This window comes from Sapajus apella, unplaced genomic scaffold (genome assembly GCF_009761245.1).
Source record: "Sapajus apella isolate SASKATOON/1434 unplaced genomic scaffold, GSC_monkey_1.0 scaffold24, whole genome shotgun sequence".
Classification (NCBI taxonomy): Eukaryota; Metazoa; Chordata; class Mammalia; order Primates; family Cebidae; genus Sapajus; species Sapajus apella.
In genome coordinates, this window is record NW_022436964.1 from 3,740,803 (window position 1) to 3,760,007 (window position 19,205).

A 19,205-nucleotide genomic window follows, 5' to 3' on the forward strand; every position below is an offset into this window, starting at 1 on the left:
TCGCTGCGTGGGCAGGAGCAGCCAGCCCCACACACCTCGGAGACAAAGACACCCAGTGTCCCAGCTGCACACTCGCCTTCCTCTGTCAGCCTTCATCAGCACGCTGCTCCATTAAGTGAGGGCCAAATGCTTTTTGTTTTACTGTTTTTGTGGATGAAAAAGACAGTGTTTAGAAGCTCCTTGAGTGGTTCAGGGGACATCTGGTTTTCTCCCATCAAAGTAGATTTTTTTTATTTGAAGGCGATGAAATAATTCAAGTGGTTCACAGAAGCCTTTTCATTCGTTTTCTTAAGTTTTTTTTTTCTTTGTCATCATTAAACCTTAGAAAAAAATGTCTGAGAAGCCATCGCTTTCTCTTTCTATGCCTGCGTTACACTTTAAACCCAATAGCATGACTTACATGTAAGCAGCAGTCTCTGTAAACAAACTGGTAGAATTCTGGACAGTCTGAACCAAGGGGCAGGCTGTCTCTTGTCTGTTTGCCCTGCCTCTTGCCACTGTGCAGATGGCCTACTTTTGAACCAAAAAGACATAAAACTACACTTGAAGGGTAAGATTGGCTGTGCGATCATGGACTGCATGAAGGGTATAAAGTCCCATAGTCGTTTCTCTTGGCTGTTTGAAATATGTCCTGTACCTTTCTCTCTTGTCCCCTGTTCACATTGCATTACCTCCACTGGTTTGCAGTGACATTAAGGTTCACTGTTGTTTTTTCCTTATATTGCACTTATAGGAGAGGCTGTGCAGTGGTGGGCAAAAGTGTTCAAAGTAAGGTGGTCAGCTGAGAGACTAGATGCTGCCCTTATGCTGCACAAAGTGGGGAATCCATGTATGAATCATTAAGCATTAAATTAGACCCATGGTATGCAACTGGGGATGATTTTGTCCCTTGGAAACATTTAATAATATCTAGAGACACTTTTGATTATCATAACTGGGGACAGGGTGGGGGGCAGATATAGATTCCTCTTGGCACATAAATAGTAGGGGCCAGGAATGCTGTTCAACATCCTGCAGTGCTCAGGACAGCCCCCAACAAAGAAAAGAACTATTTGGCCCAAAATGACCATAGTGCTGAGGCTGAGAAATCCTAATACAACACGTTGCTCTGTGAACTTGCTTGCAAGTCTAAGGGAAGTGTTTACCATGGGGAGATGGTTCTCAGAACACAAGTAGATCACATCTCCTCTCCACCTCCCAAGAAGGAAGTGGGTCTTGTGTTCAGGGGTGCTTCTGTTACCTCTTGCATTGTAATCAAAAAGAAAAACACTAGGCCCTGTTACTGTTCCCATTTATGTTGCTTTGGGGATCTATGAGTTTCTTTCTTTCTTCTTTCCTTCTCTCTCTCTTTCTTTCTTTCTTCTTTCTTTTTCTTCCTTTCTTTCTTTCTTTCTTTTTTTGAGACGGAGTCTTGCTCTGTTGCCCGGGCTGGAGTGCGATGGCACGATCTCGGCTCACTGCAACCTCTGCCTCTTGGGTTCAAGTGATTCTCCTCCCTCTGCTTCCCGAGTAGCTGGGATTATAGGCGCCTGCCACCACGCCTGGTTGATTTTTGTATTTTTAATAGAGACGGGGTTTTACCACGTTGACCAGGCCAGACCTCAGGCCATCTGCCCGCCTCAGCCTCCCAAAGTGCTGGGATTACAGGCGTGAGCCACGGCACCTGGTGGGATCTCAGTTTCTAATGAAAGATATTGATGTTCACAAAGTGCCTGCTGCAGTAAACTGAGTCTGCAGTGTCTTATTTTTGTTTCCAGGTGGGTTTTGATCCTCCCCCTCACATGAGAGTACCTACCATTCCTCCAAACCTGGCAGGAATCCCTGGGGGAAAACCGTAAGTACCTCAAAGACCTTAGTTTTGTTTTAAAGGTGATTATTCAGTCATTGGTATTAGCAGGCTAGAATTCCAAAGGGAGTACAGGCTTGGGCGTTTCCAAGGAGATTTCTGGTGTCTTTTCCTGAGGATTAACACTTTCTAAAAATAGGCAGCTTGTAGGTGTCATGCCTCTGTCTTCTCCTTGGGGGTGATCTCCTAAGTTTAGTTATTTCTGGAGAGAAACTGTTGGAGATGAGGACGAGGTGGGAGGAGAGCGCTGGAGGTGGTCGGCCCTCCTCGCTTGACCCTTCAGAAGGCTGCTCTGCTCTGCCATTTGGTTAGAGGGCAGCTGCTGGAGATTTCCAACAGTGCTGTGCTGTGGGTATTCAGCTGTCACGAACTCTTGCAGGCTCAGACATTTGAAATGTGTCATCTCTTTACCCAGCTCAGTGCCACCTTTTTCTTATTTTGGTGGAAATGAGAGTTATTTGAAGGGCAGGTTGTGTTGGATGCCAACACCCCAGGTTTACCCCCAAGTAAAGTTTTGATGAGTGCTCCGAGAGATCTAGAATTATAAAAAGCAAAGTGGCTTCGTGGGGAAGAAGGAGAAGTTAAGGTTCAGTTTGTGTCCAGTGCACAAAAGCATTGGAATTTTAAAAACTCAGTTGGGTATTCTTCCTGGGTCACTTAAAAAATTGCTTCCTTTTCATAATGTTAGTAATTAGAAGTGTGATTTCAAAGAATTTCTGACGTTCTCAGATTTTTTTAAACAGCAGAATTGAAATGTGAAGGTCTGTTTTGCTTAGTAGCAAAACTCTGCCTTTTCCTAAGATAGAAAATGGCAGAGGCCAGGTGTGGTGGCTCACGCCTATAATCTTAGCACTTTGGTAGGCCAAGGCAGGTGGACCACCTGAGTTTGGGAGTTTGAGACCAGCCTGGCCAATGTGGTGAAACCCCATCTCTACAGAAAATACAAAAATCAGCCAGACTTGGTGGTGTGTGTCTGTAATCCCGGCTACTTGGGGGACGGAGGCCGGAGACTTGCTTGAACCTGGGTGGCGGAGTTTGCAGTGAGCCAAGACCCCTCCACTGTACTCCAGCCTGGGTGAGACAGACTCTGTCTCAAAAAGAAAAGAAAAGGGCAGGCCTTTGCATATGTTATTTATTTTATTTTTTGGGGACGGAGTTTTGCTCTCGTTGCCCAGGCTGGAGTGCAATGGCATGATCTCTGCTCACTGCAACCTCCATCTCCCACGTTCAAGTAATTCTCCTGTCTCAGCCTTCTAAGTAGCTGGGATTACAGACGCATACCGCCACGTCCGGCTAATTTTTGTATTTTTGGTAGAGACGGGTTTCATCATATTGGTCAGGCTAGTCTTGAACTCTTGATCTCAGGTGATCCGCCCGCCTTGGATCACCAAGTGCTGGGATTACAGGCATGAACCACTGCACCGGCTGATTTTTTAAAAATAGAGGTACTGGGGCGGGCGTGGTGGCTTACGCCTGTAATCCCAGCATTTTGGGAGGCCGAGGCGGGTGGATCACGAGGTCAAGAGATCGAGACCATCCTGGTCAACGTGGTGAAACCCCGTCTCTACTAAAAATACAAAAAATTAGCCGAGCATGGTGGCTCGTGCCTGTAATCCCAGCTACTCAGGAGGCTGAGGCAGGAGAATTGCCTAAACCCAGGAGGCGGAGGTTGCGGTGAGCCGAGATTGCGCCATTGCACTCCAGCCTGTGTAACAAGAGCGAAACTCCGTCTCAAAAAAAAAAAAAAAAAAAAAAAAGAAAAAAAAAATAGAGGTACGGTGCTACAAGTCTTAGGCCTTCTGTTTGTTTTTGTCATATCCTTGCCTTCATGTGGCTACTTTTAGCTTTTATCAGTACGTCACTCGTTTGTCACATTAGTGAGTTTTTTATTTTTAGAAACAGGTTTTGCTCTGTTGCCCAGGCTGGAATGCAGAGGCACAATCACAGCTCATTGCAGCCTCGACCTCCTGGGCTCAAGCAGTCCTCCTGCCTTAGCTCCCTGAGCAGCGAATACTACGGGCATGTGTCACTACACCTGGCCAATTTTAAAATTTATTTTTGTAGAGACAGGATCTCCCTATGTTGCCCAGGCTGGTCTCAAACTCCTGGCGTCACACGATCCTCCTGCCTTGGCCTCCCAAAATGCTTGGAGTCACCACTCCCAGAATGGTGAATTACTTTGAGCAGCCCAGTCAGCTGCCCGGTCATCTTTGTGTGGTTTTGATAATAGCCTTGTTTCAAATAAACCACCAGCATGAGATAAAATTGAATTTCTTACCCTATCACCTGCTTTTTAGGAAACCCAATTCCCATTGCTCTACTTTTCATGCCTTCTTTTAGCTATTTCACAGTAATTTGATTCATGGTGAAATGAGGTTTTTGTCTACACTAGGAATCAGTAGCGATGTTAGGAATTTAAGATTATATCTGTGCCCAATGAAGAGCAGGGTTGGAGTCGTGGGTAGCATTGCTCAGTGCTCACTTACCTGGTAGTTTTCTTCCAGTTGAGTACCCATGAACTACTTATTACCTGGTGTGTTTTCATTGGAATTTGGGAATGTCCCCCTGCTTCCAGCCTGGGAGGTCCTTGGGGCACTTGTGAGCATTTCTTACCTGTGGCATCAGCAGTGTTGTAGCTGTTGTATTCTACTGATTGGTGAGTGGATAAAGGGCAAACCAGTAAAGTTGTGATGAGAAACAGTAATACCAGTAACTGATGAACCTCCGGTGGAGTAACAGGCAAATAAGGCCAAGTTCAGCTGACCCTTAGGGAAAGCTAGCTTCAAGAGTTAGAGGTACGGGGAGTGTGTTCAGCTGCTAAGCCCCCACCTTGGGTGTAATAGGGGATGCAATGGGGGAAGGCCTTGAGTAGAGCAATGAGCGGTGATGCTAGGATGGAAGGCTAGTGGGTGGTCACAGTTAAATTGGATTCTGTTCCTTACATGTGTTTATGTGTGCTAACATGAGCAGATGTAAGGGAGTAGTAGTATCATGCTTATTACAGTCAAGTATTCTCGTCCTTGGCTTGTGAGCACCTTGCATTTCTTTGTGTTCAAAGCCATGCACACTAGAATCACAGTGTTCCTAAGGATGAGGACAGTGGACATGGTGGCCAAAGTTGTGAGACTCACATGTCAGGGTACTTTTCTCATGTTGGTTAAAATGGCCATTGGCCTTTGGATCTGAGCAATCATTGCCCTCTCTAAAATAATTAAAATCTCTCTCTCTCTCTCTTTCTCTCTCTCTTTTTTTGAGGCACTGGGTCTCCCTGCATTGCCCAGGCTGGTCTTGAACACCTGGGCTCAAGTGATCTTCCTGCCTTGGCCTCCCAAAGTGCTGGGACTACAGGCATGAGCTGCAGTGCCCAGCCTAAGGGATTCTTTCATGTTTGAGCCATATTATGTGAGGAAGATAGACAATATCAGAAGGAAAAATGAGCTTTGCCATTGTTGCCAGGATCTGGGCTATATATAATCTTACTGCCCATATTTACCTAATTAATTAGCCTGAGAGGACTTGCTGTTCTTATTATTTAGTAAAGTAATATTGCCTGGGGCAGTGCTGCTCAAACCATTCATGGTGACAGACCAATTTTTTTCCCCAGTAAGTCAAAGATGGATACATTTGTAACACATAATACAAATGAATAGGAGGAAAAAGATACAAAATCCAAGTCTGTTTTTTGTTGTTAGAAGAGTCGGCAGCCCTACACCCTCAGGTTGCTAGCGCTCACTCTTGATGACTGCACTCCTCTCACTGCAAACAGTAGCCAGTGTTTGCTGACCACACATTGAGTAGGGCTGGTCTGAGGCACTTAAGAGAAATGGGAGCAAACTCATGTGTCCAGGGTAGAGTGAACAAGGTGTTAAAGGTTATACAAATAATTTTCTGCAAAATACCCACGGAAAGAATGCTTGGGTGAGGCAGACGGGAAGTGCAGTTGCCATTCGTAGACTGAGTGTAAACTGTCAGGCTTTGTGCGTGATGCCAGGCGTGCTCCAGGAAAGAGGGTGCTCTCAGCCTTCTCTGCCCATGGGGGCTTGACCGTGTGATTAAAAGAACTGTAAATATCCTGGTTAACTTGTGATATGTGCTCTTGAGGCAGAGCAGGGTGATAGGGAGACATGTAAAGAAGTGACCAAAATTAGGGTCAGAAAGACTTCCATGGGGTGAGCACGTACACTGAAGCTAAAGCATGTGCAGGAAGGAATAAGTCTCCCAGGGTACCGGGGAGGGAAGGCAGTCTGTGTCGTGCACAGAGAGAGCTTGAGGGGTCCATGTGAGTGCCTTCTAAGCGTGTTATAGTCAGCATAATTCAGTTGGGGCAGGAGGGACCTGAATATCTCTTTAGTATAAATGAGCATCTGTGGTTGAAGTCTGCTAAGATAGCCTCGCCCAGTGACTGTATGCCTCTGACTGTGCATGTCCAAGGATGGGGACCCACTGCTACCCAGAGCAATGCATTTTCCATGGCTCTGTGAAAAGTCTTCTAGCCCTTGAGCTGAATCTGTCTCCCTGGAACTTTGACCCATCAATCTTGGCCCTTCCTACCCCCGGAGACCACACAACACAGTGCTAATCCATCATCCTCATGGCAGCTCTTCAACGTTTTGAGACCTCCACGCCTCCCTGAGGTTTCTCTTCTGGCCAGAATTTGTCTGTCTTTAGCCCTGTCTTGTGGGCTGTGATTTAGAGCCCCTACATCACCTGCTCACTAAGTTCCAGACCCTGTCACTTCCTTTCCATCCACGCTTCCACAGATTTCATTGCCATCTCCTGCATAGGTGAAGGGGACCCCACTGGGAGCACACAGCCTAGGAAGGGGTGTAGGGAAGGAAAAATTCTCCTTTGCCCTCTCAGAGTCTGCATCTGGGCCTGAGAATTACACTGACATGAGATAGATTAACAGGAGAAAAGCGTGCAAGACTTTTTAAGATTTTTAGGTGTATATGGGAGTCTTCACAAGGAAATGAAGACCCGGAGAAGTGACCAGAGCAGACAGCTTGTATCACTTTTTTTTTTGGGGGGACAAAGTCCCATTCTGTCACCCTGGCTGGAGTGGAGTGGCCTAATCTCAGCTCACTGCAACCTCCAGCTCCCGGGTTCAAGTGATTCTCCTGCCTCAGCCTCCCTAGTAGCTGGGATTAACAACGTGAGCCACCATGTCTGGCTGATTTTTCTATTTTTAGTAGAGACGGGGTTTCACCATCTTGGCCAAGGCTGGTCTTGAATTCCTAACCTCAGGTGATCCGCTTGCCTTGGGCTCCCAAAGTGCTGGGATTATAGGCGTGAGCCACCACGCCCGGCCTTGTATCACTTTTATACAAAGAAATAATAAATTTGTGAAGACGTGACAAGAAAAAGAGGTTTGGGCCAGAGGCAGTGAATTGTGGGGAAGTAACTAAGTGATACCTATACTGGGGGAAAAATTGTGGGAGACAAAGTTTATTTCGGTAAGTTTATTTGTACATATCCCCTTTAGTGTTAATTCCCAGACTGATGATACAAGGCTGTTGTTCTGTTTCTGGTACAGGGAGGGCACCTTTCTCATGGAACATTTTATGGCCTGTTTTTGTATAGAAAGAGAGAGGTCAGAAAGTCTTTCCTGGATCTCTCATTTCTCCAGTGTTTTCACCCCAAATATTTGGGGTGGCATGTCCTGAACTTCTTGTTCCCCTTGAAGGAGTTCAAGACACACCACAACAAAATATGCCCCTTAGGTATAGTGGTTATTTTGAGCTGAAAACACTTGAGAAATGAGAGATCCAGAAACAAAGGCAGAATTGTAGGCACCCGGAGGCTACCACAGAGCTATTACAGAGGAACACTGTTCTAGAAAGCAAAAGACAGGGCATGGGGGACTGATCCCATTGGGGAGGGTCAAGCAGGGATTCCCTGCAGAAGCGTTTTCAGAGCTGCACTAACCCAATGGGGCCAGGGACTGAACCTCTGGATGGAGAGACCAGCATGTGCAGAGGTCCTGTGGCTTCACATTGTTGTCAAAGTGGAACAGAGCAAGATGACTTCACTGCTGCCATTCCACACTCCTGTTTCAGGTGTTAAGATGACAAGATCTCAGTAGGGTTTCCCAACCACCCTGGCACTTTCCCTCCTCTCTCCTACCCACTGCAGCCTCCCCCAACTTCCTTCTCTTTGTTAAAGTGTCATTCCCATTCTCTCTGACATCTGAGCCCAAATTTCAGTGTTAGATTCTTCTTCATTTAACTCAAATATATATATATATATATATATATATATATATATATATATATATTTTAATGGTCTTATTCTTTGTTAAAATTCTCACCTTTCTCATGCCCAGCTTTGTCAGGAAGGTCCTAGATAAGTATTATCTTCCTTCCTCATCAAATTGCTGTCAGTTTATTCTTATCATAAAGCATTTACCAGGTCCATGTGTTGCACAGAGATCTTCAAAAGTTGAATATAGATTGAGCATCTTAATCTGAAAATTCAAAATCTAAATGCTTCAAAATCTGAAACTTTTTGAGTGCTGACATGATGCCACACATGGAAAATCCCACACCTGACCTCATGCGACAAGGTTCGGTCAAAACACAACACCAGTTTATCCAGCATCCCTCAGGGAAAACTAAAATTGCCTTCAGGATATGTATATATGGTCTGTATGAAATAGAAGTGAATTTTGTGTTTAGACTGGGTCCCATCCCCAAGATAACTCGTTTATGTATATGTAAATATTCTAAAGTCTGAAAACATCCAAAATCGGAAACACTTCTGGTCCTAAAGCATTTTGGATAAGGGGTATTCAAGCTGTATGAACCAACATGGCATTCAAGGCCCCGCCAGTAATATCGCCCCAGCCTGCTTTTCTGGTGTCATGTCCTGTGTTGTTTACGTACTGTGCTAACCCAATAGGTTGAGCCTCTGTTCCCTGATGACTCCGGCCCCTGCTCCCTGGAGCTGCTTTCCTTCTCAGTGGTCTTCGTCTCTTCCTGTTGAAGTATTTTCTGTCCTCCAAAGCCCACTTGCATTGCTGCCTTCTTCATGAAGCCTTCATGGATGCCTTCCCATCTATGGTCTCCCTCCAGGTGCACCATGAAACGTCTTTACAACGTTGCTGACACTTTGAGCTTGGATTATAATCATGTACAAGCCATGTTTCTATCTGCTTGCTACCCAGGAGAATGGAAGCTCCCGAAGTCTTGTCCCTTGAGCATAGACATCCAGGAAAACAAATGTTCCTTGCCTTGAATAGGTGGGAGCCGGGTCCAGGATTGTGTAAGACCCTGTGATTCATTCTTTTCTAAAGAAGACCCTTGGTTCGCATTTTAGAATTATTAAGTAGTATTGGTTTATGGGAGGTAACCCTGAGCTTGTTTTCACACCCTCAAGGCTGGATTTAATTGGTATTGTTTAGTTCAGCTTAACTTGAATTCATTTTTAGTTTTAGGACATTTATTCCCCTGAGCTCTGTGGAGATCATTGGTAAGAGAAATTCCAAAGTTTAGTTAGACTTTTTTTTTTTTTCTGGCACTGTAGCACTGCTGTTCTCCCTATAAATACCCAGGGGCTGTGCTCTACCTGCCTTATATATTAGCACCTAGAGGTCAGTAATAACTCAGACTAATAATAGTTTGGCTTAAGAGTCTAGGGTAGTTACAGGTCCTTTCACCCTGTGTTTTAATGCCAGACATGTAATTTAGAAATCTCCTACCCACTTGTTTAGTGTTTAAATAAATCTTTAAAGTACCTTTTTGGTTTAGAGCCTAAAGGAAAAATAAAATCCTGACTGCATTTGGGGTAAAATTGCCTCATAGGAAAACACTTGCAGCAGTGATTAGAGACCCTTTCCAGGCTTTTAGCCAAGAAAAAGTTTCACTGGCCAGGGGCTTTCCCCTTTCACCCCACTTTTTCTGTTTCTGATTTTCTGGTTTCTGTGTTCATGTCTAGATTCCATAGTCACTTATTTAGCGGACTTAAAAATTGACTCAGCCCACTTTTTATTTGATGGGGTGGTTTTAGTCTGGGTCCTCCAGAGAAATAGAACCAATCAGCTATAGATATGGATATAGAGAAAGAGTGATTAGGAGGGATTGACTCACATGGCTGTGTAGACTGCAAGCTGGAGGCCCAGGAAAGCCGGTGTAGTTCTACTCCAAGCTGAGAACCAAGAGCACTGATGGAGAGCAGCAGTAGGTGGGATTCCCAGCTTGAGCGAGAGCACATTTTCTCCTCCCCTGACTTTCTGCCCCGTCCAGTCCCTCAGTGATGCCACCTGCATGGGGAAGGGGACCTTCTTTACTCAGGCTACCTATTTAAATGTTAATCTCTTCTAAAAACAGCCTCACAGATACACCTAGAAATAAAGTTTTATCAGCCGCCCTGCCATCCCTTAGTCTAATCAAGTTGACATATAAAATTGATCATCACAGTGATACTTGGGTAGGGTTTTTTTTTTTCCTATTAAATCCTAAAAACAACATGCCGGCTCTGTTCCCTATTACTGCCATGTGGGTATTAGTTTAATTTCTGTTTTTCTACCTTCTGATGATACAGGAATATGTAGCTTTATTTTTTGAGATGAAGTTGAGCTGAGGCCCCTTCTTTTTAAAAAGACAAATGACGTGGGGATCTCCAGGCTGACCTTGAACTCCTGAGCTCAGGTGATCCTCCTGCCTCAGCCTCCTGAGTAGCTGGGAGGACCTTCCTTTTGACGTCAGTTGTGTTTAGCTACAGTGATTCCTCCCTTGACTTCTCTCTCTCCCTCTTCACCTTGTCAGAAAGGACCTTTGGTTTATGGGATATAAATAGAGTGTGTATATTTCTTGTTTGGATAATGCTCATTTTTGTCTGTAGTGGGTAGTTCCTTTGCTAGAATTTTTTAGTTTAGCTTTGAAATAGCAGTATATGAAGCCTCTTTTTGTTTTACTTTTCATCCAGGAATCTCTCCACTTGTATCTTTGTCCTATATAGGAGCCTTGTTCCTGCCCCAGCACATTGAGAAGTTTGGAACCCTGTAATTGATGGAGGAAGTTAGGTCCTAGAACTCAGAATCTTGAATGTTGACTTTGGCTGGAATACCTCCTCGTTCATCAACTTAAGTCATCTCTTTCTTGTTTTCTTTGCTTGTAATCTTCTTTTACATATCCATTTTAAGAAGTTTTATATTTCCCTTTAAAAAGTAAATGAAAATAGAAGTATATTCATCTAAATAAGGAAACAAAGAGTCTCCCAGCCTAATGCTTTGAAGTTTGCTACTTCTAAGTTAGTGTTAATAAAGCCCTCCACTGATGTAGAAATGCTATCTTCCAAATAAGGTAGGAATTATACCCTGTTCTGTATATTTGTTATTTAGAAGAATACAAGAATGGCCAAACTGGAAAAATTTTGTAGATGTGGTGGGTTAGATGTGCAGACCCTTTAAAAAAATTGACAAAGGGAGGTTTTACCCATAAGCAGGTAAATTCTACATTCTTCTCCTAAAATCTTAGAATATTAGGACTCTGATTTTCTTATGATCCCCATGTCACTATTCCCCCAGCCACCACCTTTATTAGTTTTCAGGCTAAGAGTATCCTCCAGAATCATAAATTACGTTATTGTCACCCATTCTGGGAGTCCAGTTACCCCAGCCCCCACAGTCACACTCATGATGTCCGCATGTCTCATGTTGCTCACGATGTGTTGCTCTGTCCTGGTGGGTCCCACATTATCCCTCTTGAGGGGATAACATCACAGGTAATGCTGACGTGGAAGGTAAGGTAAAGATTAACAGCTCCACTTTTGCAGCTGGGCTGACCTGGAGTTGGCTCTACCGCTTACTAGCTGGGTGGTTGTGGGCAAGGTACTTAGCCTGTCCTGTGCCACCTTCCCTCATCTCTAAACAGTAAGGGATAGTGAGCCCCCTCCTGTGATGTGGCAAGCAAAAGTTGACTATATTGCGCTTCATAGTTCTCTTGAAGTACTTTCCCATGTGGCTTCATTACTTCACACCTCAGCAGTCCTGTTCATAGGCGAAGTTTTGTCAGGGTGTGTTGTAAAACTAGGGAAAGGAGGCTTAAGTTAGTTAGACATGGTGCCCACGTATTACTAGCCACTAAACTGAAGCAGGTGCTTGTGTCTCCTGACTTCTTGCACCTGACTGGCAGGTCCTGCTTTCCAGGGCCCCAGATGCAGGATGGAGCTTGTTCCGTGTGACCTGTGGTCGCTTCTGCCACAGTTTGCTTGGGAAGGGCCCAGCGTCCACTGGATTTAGCTGACTTAGGGAAAAGCCATGGATTTCACTGCATTATTGTCATTGCTTTCATTGTCTTTTTTGTGGTCTAAGTCAGCTCTCTAGAATCTGCTTTTCCTCCTTGGGAAAATTGCTACCATCTCATAGTGACATGTGGTATGATTGCTAGACATTGCCTGGGAAAAGTTGGCTAGCATAACCCAGGGGCTTAGAGAGGACTGCCCACCTTATTTTAGCACATTTTCCTTACCAGGGCAACTTTTCATGTCTTAACATGTAAGTGATTAGATAACAGTAGACAACTTGTGGTGTTCTGATCCATTGATGGAGTGCCAGGTGGTGAAGCCTTCTGCCTACCCCTGAAGAACTCTGGAATAGAAAAGGCAGAAATGTTCACAGTATGATAAATACTATGATAGAGGTTTGTAGGAAAAGTTAGGACCCTGGGAAAGAATCATCCAGGCTGGGGAGGTCACGGCAGACAGAGGGAGGGAGGAAGCACGTGTTCTTAGGAGGGAGGTGGTGCTGTTCTATAGAGGAGGGAACAGTTTGTGTGCAACTTGGAGATGTGACAGTGTTTGATATTTTAGGGGACTGGCCTGTTGTCCCATGTGGCTGGGAGTTTAAAGTCACATGAAGTAAGACTTGTTGGCACTAAATTGTAAAGGGCTTCATGTAAAGAGCCTGAAGAGTGAATGAAGGTTTTTTGACACAATCAGATTTTTGATCCTTGTTAATATAGCTAACAGTTTCACATCCAGAACAGTGAGTCCGTAGGCAGCGGGGCTTGATCACAGCCATCATCTCCAGGGTCTGTGGTTCTTCATTACTGTTTACAGTACTTGATTCTGCCACTGCAGTTCCTATTTCCAGCAAACCAGCAACCCTGTAAACACCTGTTTTCCTTTGACCAGAGAACACAGCTTAGTTTTATTAAAAGGAGCCCGGTCTGCTCGGGGGAAAAAACAGCCTGCCCCCGTGGAACAAGGTCTTGTTTTCCAGTTCACCGTGGCTGTGAAGGAGCCCGGTGGGGACTCTTGCTTTTAGTTCCTTCACCTCTGCTGTGTGCCCAGTAAATGAAAAGCCCCTTGCTCTGAATGGGTTTTTATTTCATTCAGTTTTTAAATCTGTGAACTCGAGTGGGCTTTATTCTTTTCAATTCTGACACCAGATTTTAGAATCAGAAGCGGTCCTGGTCTGTAGGAGCTTGATTCAGAAAGCTAGGTGGGGGCTGGGGCTCAGTTCTGAGGCTTTCTGAGATGTGCGTGGGCTTCGCTGTGTGTCCCCTCAGAAGGGATCCGGGACTGACTTGCTGCCCCGCAGTTTGCCACGATTCTATCCAAACATCCATCTCTTCTATTTGGGCGTTCGTTCTAGCCTTTGCTCAGTGCCATTTCCCCCACTCTCACCTTTGATGATTCACGAATTTTGTGTTTTTCGTTGACTTATCACTGCCCTTGTGCTTTCCTGATCCCCACCCTGTGTCTTCCTCCCTTTCCGCATTCCCTGACCCACATACTTGTCCACTGGTTGAGATAAAAGGGCTCAATTCAACATGTCTTCACTTTCCTTTTTTTAAAGTTGTGGTGGCTCAATAACAATACTGTCATTTCCTGAAGACTCACTGCAGTTGTCAAGTGCTGTGTTAAGTGTTTTGCAGCTGTTATCACTTTAGTCCTTACAGCAACCCTTGCAGACCTCTGTATTTTATTATTATTTCTGTCTTACGGGTCACAAAATGGACACATTTCTAGACTGCAAGCTGGCTGATTGGCAAGACTGCAGTTGATGTGACCAGAGAATCGGGGGTTCATTTAACAGCAAAGTTTGGACACTTGATTTGGCTGTGGACCTAATCTAATGTGCTAACTGGTTAAGAGCCTTCATCTTGACTTTTTGTTGAATAACTAAATGAATCTAAACTTTAAAAATTTAAATACCATACCCATACAGAAAAGTGCATGAATCGTTATGTGTCTGGCTCAGTGACTTGTCACCAAAGGCAGCAACCTGTGTAACCAGTCCGTGGATCAAGGAACAGAGCAGGATCATTGCCCAGAAACCCCTCCCATGCCCCTTGCGGTCACCAAGGTTAACCACCACCTTTACTTTCAGTACTTCAGATGAATTTTGCCTGTGTGTGAAATTCTAGCAATGCAGTCATTTCCGTGTGCATTCTTTTGTATCTGGCTTCATTCTGAATTCAGGTGTGAGCGATATTTATGAATACTCACTATCTGTTTATACAATCGTTATATACAGTCTTTTCATGCAATCTGTTTAGACAATCTTTCTGATTGGTTTTACTTTTCTTAGTTCCTCAACCAGTAGAGAAGGTTGTGCTTCCTTCTGGGATCTCTTCACCATCGTCATGATGAGCCCTCAGGGTGGCCTTTTATCGAAGTAGCTCTATTATTATTGTAGGTGAATAACCTCCCCCCCTCGTGTTTTCCTTCTACTTGATCTCTCCTAAAGACCCATCCGCCCTTTGTGTTGCTCTGGTATGTTCATTTGATTTGGCTCTTCAGCACAGCAGGCAGCACCAGCTTCCGCCGAGGCTCCCTGTGACTGATGTATTAACATCCATATGGGTTTCCCCTGGGATGGATGCGTGTTCACAGCTTCTGACAGAAGCTTGCTGCATTGTGAATCAATTTTAAATTGCCTCCGTATGATGATCACGGGCCTCCTGTGCAGTTTAAAGAAGAGGACACCTGGGAAAGAAATGGGTGTCTTCCAAAGATCAGCAGACACGTCTCCTGTCAGGTACTTGGTGCATCTGTTTAATCTGGAACATTTAACTCTATCATGAGCAGGTTTCCAGTTGAAGGAAGATAAAATTTCCTTCCTCTGAAAAATCTGGGATTGCTGAAAAGGGTACCTGATGGAAACCTGGCCTTACCTGGAGGCGCCCAGCTTGATTTGTGGTACATAGAGAGAAACTAATCTTCACGTGTGTCATTTCTCTCATAGCACTGACATCTTTGAGAAGCAGTTTCCCCCCTTAACCACCATCCTTATAAATCATGTGCAACCCAATTGTTTTATTTTATGGAAATTTACTTGTCATTTCTTCAGTATCATCTGGATTTTTTTGTTGTTGTTTTTGGACCCAGAGCATGGACCCTGATTCTGGGTCGTAGAACTTGCTCCTGGACTTTGTTCGTTGAGCATTCTTCAAAGCCTAGAATTATTGTAGGACTCGAATAGACTTAAACTCCCACAGTTCTGTGGCAACCTTCAAGGGCAAAAAATGCTATTTGATTGTGACTCGAAATGTCCCATAGTAAGTGGCATAGGTTCCTGTTCAACTAACTATAACATGCGTATTGAAACATCATATGGACTTGATATATTGCTAAGGACACCAAATAATCCTGTTGGATAAAAAATGAGATTTAGTGGTTTGGCGATGTGAGGGCTTTGCACTATATTGTTTTTGTGTGCATATTTATTTCCCAAGACAGTCTCCGTGGTTCCCAATATATGTGCTAATTCATTCAGATTAAGAGTAACATTAGGATTTGGGCCAAATAGCTATTTACTGTTCGTTACTGGAACCGATTTGCCAGCAGATAACAGATTGAGATTGTGTCCTGTGGTTGAGTGGAGTGGAAGTTTCAAAGTCTTCATGTGTTTTATGTTTTGCTTTTAAGGAGGGAAGATAATAGCATGCATTTTATTTTCAAACAAACGTATGTGGGTTTTAAGTGCAGGGTGGTAGAGACCTGGCATAATTGGTTTTCAGTTTTGTACTTGCTGAGTTACTTTACCAAATTTGACTTTGTATTAAAATGAAAATTTAAGCTCTGTGTTAGTACTCATGGTGTTTACATTGTATGTAAAGCTGCCAATGAGAAGCTCCAGAAAGGGCCCACACTTTCTTGAGGGTTATGGGAAGGAGGAAACAGTGCACACTTCACTTACTGTTTATGGTTTGAACTTTATATCTAGTGATTTCAGGTTAAGAAAGTGGAAGTAGTGGTCTTCAAAGTAGAATGTGCATAATTTTATCAGTTGATGTAGAGTAAAAACATTAACACTAATGTTTCTTCTATCCTCTAAAGTGTCTCTTCTTTGTCTGTGTTTTATCATGACCATAGGATCTTAGCTTTTGGAGTTTAAACTGAGTTCATTGGAGGAAAAAATATGCTTTGAATTTTGGTGTGGAAATAGAAGTGGGCAACTAGAATTAGGTTTGTTTGTATTTAGTAGGAGAATTAAATAATGTGGAAGTTTATTTCTCTCTCCCATAAAAGACACTGGCTCTCAGCAGGTCATGGCAGTTATGATACCCCCATAGTGTCACCAGGACCTCTGCATCCTGTCTCTTCCATCTCCCCCAGCAGCTGATTTCTATCTTTGAAATCACCTTGTGGCCCAGAGGGGCCATAGGAGCACCATTCTTCTTACTCTTAGTTCAGGCAGTGGGAAGGAAGAAGAGAAGAGGGCAGGTATGCTCCCTGCCTATTTATTTTTTAGAGCAGTTATAGGTTCTTAGCCAAATAGAGTGGAAAGTACAGAGAGCCCCCATCCCTCTTCTCTTTTTCAAGTTCAGAACTTCCTCAAAATGCCATCAAGCAGCTTCTTCCTACACCTCACTGGTCAGAACATGGGCACACCGGACTAAAGGAGAGCGGGGAAGAATAGTCTTTTTAGCTGGGCACTTTGCTGCCTTACATGATGGCGTTCCTGACCAACATAGGCAAAGAAAATTGTTCAGTAGGAAACCTAAAATCTCTGTTTAAAGCCATATAAGATAATCTTTTGTTTTCTCTTCCTTAAGCAAAAGAAAGTTAAGTCCAAGCCATAAACTGGTATTTTTAGAAAGCTGTTTTTTCGGATTTGTTTTTGCTGTTGAAACACACTATTCTGTTTTATTATTATTAGTTCTTAAAGGCTTCATCTTTAGTCGGGAAAATAATCATTTTAAATTATACTTCGAAATCATACAATTACACAAGATACATGGGAGGAGGTCTTTTATGTTCATTTGAAAGTACATTAAGTGTTTTATAATGAGATTTGAGGGAATGCTTTATAGAATGGGTAAGAACAATTAAAAAATCTTTAAAAAATTTTTAAATACAGTTCAATGTATATGTCATTTGGCACACGCTAGATTTCTACTATTAATTATTTTAAATTTGCACCATCAGTAAATACTTCAACTTGTATTGATTTCAATGGAAACTGTACAAGGGAATCTTTCTTTGTTTTCATCTTTTCCCTAGCACGTTGCCGAGGTAATGACTGCTTTTTCTGTAAATGTGTTTTCTGTCTTCAATCATTTTCCCAAAAGTGCATACTCCTTCCACGTTACTGCAGACGGTCAGATGCAGCCTGTCCCTTTTCCCCCCGACGCCCTCATCGGACCTGGAATCCCCCGGCACGCTCGCCAGATCAACACCCTCAACCACGGGGAGGTGGTGTGCGCGGTGACCATCAGCAACCCCACGAGACATGTGTACACAGGCGGGAAGGGCTGCGTCAAGGTCTGGGACATTAGCCACCCTGGCAATAAGAGTCCTGTCTCCCAGCTCGACTGTCTGGTGAGTGAACAGGAACTGGCGCACAAGGGCAATTTCTCCCTGGAGATTCAATAAGGAAATAGCTGTGTGGGTCTGGGTTTTAGTCCCATTATGAGGAAATAGAAGCCCCTTCTGTTTCCTGTGTTGGGTATTTAACCCCCTCATCCCCCAATTTAAATGTGAAGGTTTCATTTGTTGCTGTTGCACTGGCTAAATCCCAGAGTTGATGGATTTCTTTTTTAAAGATACTTTACAGTGGTTTTCAGAGGCCCTCCTTGTGTATGGATGTGTATTGCAAAAGGGGGTTTCCCATTTAATGGACAAAAGCACAACTTGGCCTGGACTCTGATCCCTGCCATACACTTGGTTTTTAATTTCCCTATAGCCTTTAGATAAATACAGAATAGTAAATATTTGACAACATGGCATAAAAACCATTCTGAACAGGGTTTGTGTTTTTAAGGCGACCTGAGAGAGCTGGTTAGGTTTTATGACCTTAACTTCAGGAAAGGGTTAAAGGATCTCACTGCAAAAACCCGGCAGCCATCAACGCAATAGAGCAGTGAGAATGCTTTCCCAGAGCACCTAAGCCACATCCACCCAGAGCCCGAGAATACCATTTTCCATTTTTCAGCATAGATCATGTTGGAACATGCTCCAGTCTCTAAACTGTAACCCCAGGATTTACAGAGCACGTACCACTGGCCTTAAGCAGACTCAGAGCTGCCCTGCCTTGGTGTGGTGTCAGCCTGCACTCTGCTGTTGCAGATGGTATCGTGTACCCACTGCCTGCCTGGAAAATTCTGAGGATTCCGGAGAGAGTATTTCCAAACAGCAGAGTGGCAGTGTTTTTGAGACACAGACTTTTTTTTAGAGTAGTTATTAGTATATTTCTTTAAAAAAAAAAAAAAAAAACTTAAAAATGTCTTCATTCATGAAACTTGTATTTAAATTTAGCCCAACATTCTATAGCAATAGGAGTATCCTTTGTTGAAGTCACATGCTTAAAGTTTCTCTAATCTTTGAAAGATAGTCCATCATTAAAAGCTTGTAAGCAAACTTTAGCCATATCTGTATCTTTTGGGGGGTTGATCGTATTAGAGCCCCCCCACCCCAACCCCTTCATATGTGTTGGTTTTGATGGAAAGATGCGTGCTTTTTTTTTTTGAGGTGGAGTCTTGCTCTGTCACCAGGCTAGAGTTCAGTGGCACAGTCTTGGCTCACTGCAACCTCCAATTCCCGGGATCAAGTGATTCCCCTGCCTCAGCCTCCTGAGTACCTGGGACTTCAGGCACACACTACCACACCCAGCTAGTTTTTTGCATTGTAGTAGAGACAGGGTTTTACCATGTTAGCCAGGATGGTCTTGATCTCCTGACCTCATGATCCACCCGCCTCGACCTTCCAAAGTGCTGGGATTACAGGCGTGAGCCACCGCACCCGGCCAGATGCCTGCTTTTATCAGGTTCTTTGGCCTTTGCATTGAGGGACTAAATATAGCACCAGCCACATGACAGCTTGAGAAAGCAGCTCTGGTAAATTCTCAGCAAGAATCCCTCTGACTAATGATCTAGTGTATTCAGCATAATGAAGACCAAAACACAGAGGGTGG

The 19,205-nt window shown here is 43.9% G+C and overlaps 1 protein-coding gene across 10 annotated transcripts in view; it reads left to right on the top strand.

The window, feature by feature from the left end:
- TLE1 (TLE family member 1, transcriptional corepressor) overlaps nt 1–19,205 on the top strand; it is a 100,168-nt gene that overhangs the window by 73,259 nt on the left and 7,704 nt on the right. For all 10 annotated transcript variants that reach the window (XM_032290857.1, XM_032290855.1, XM_032290851.1 and 7 more), the window contains 2 exons: nt 1,758–1,834; nt 17,365–17,614. In XM_032290857.1, coding sequence (XP_032146748.1) covers nt 1,758–1,834; nt 17,365–17,614 — 327 coding nt within the window. The remainder of the gene's footprint in view (nt 1–1,757; nt 1,835–17,364; nt 17,615–19,205) is intronic.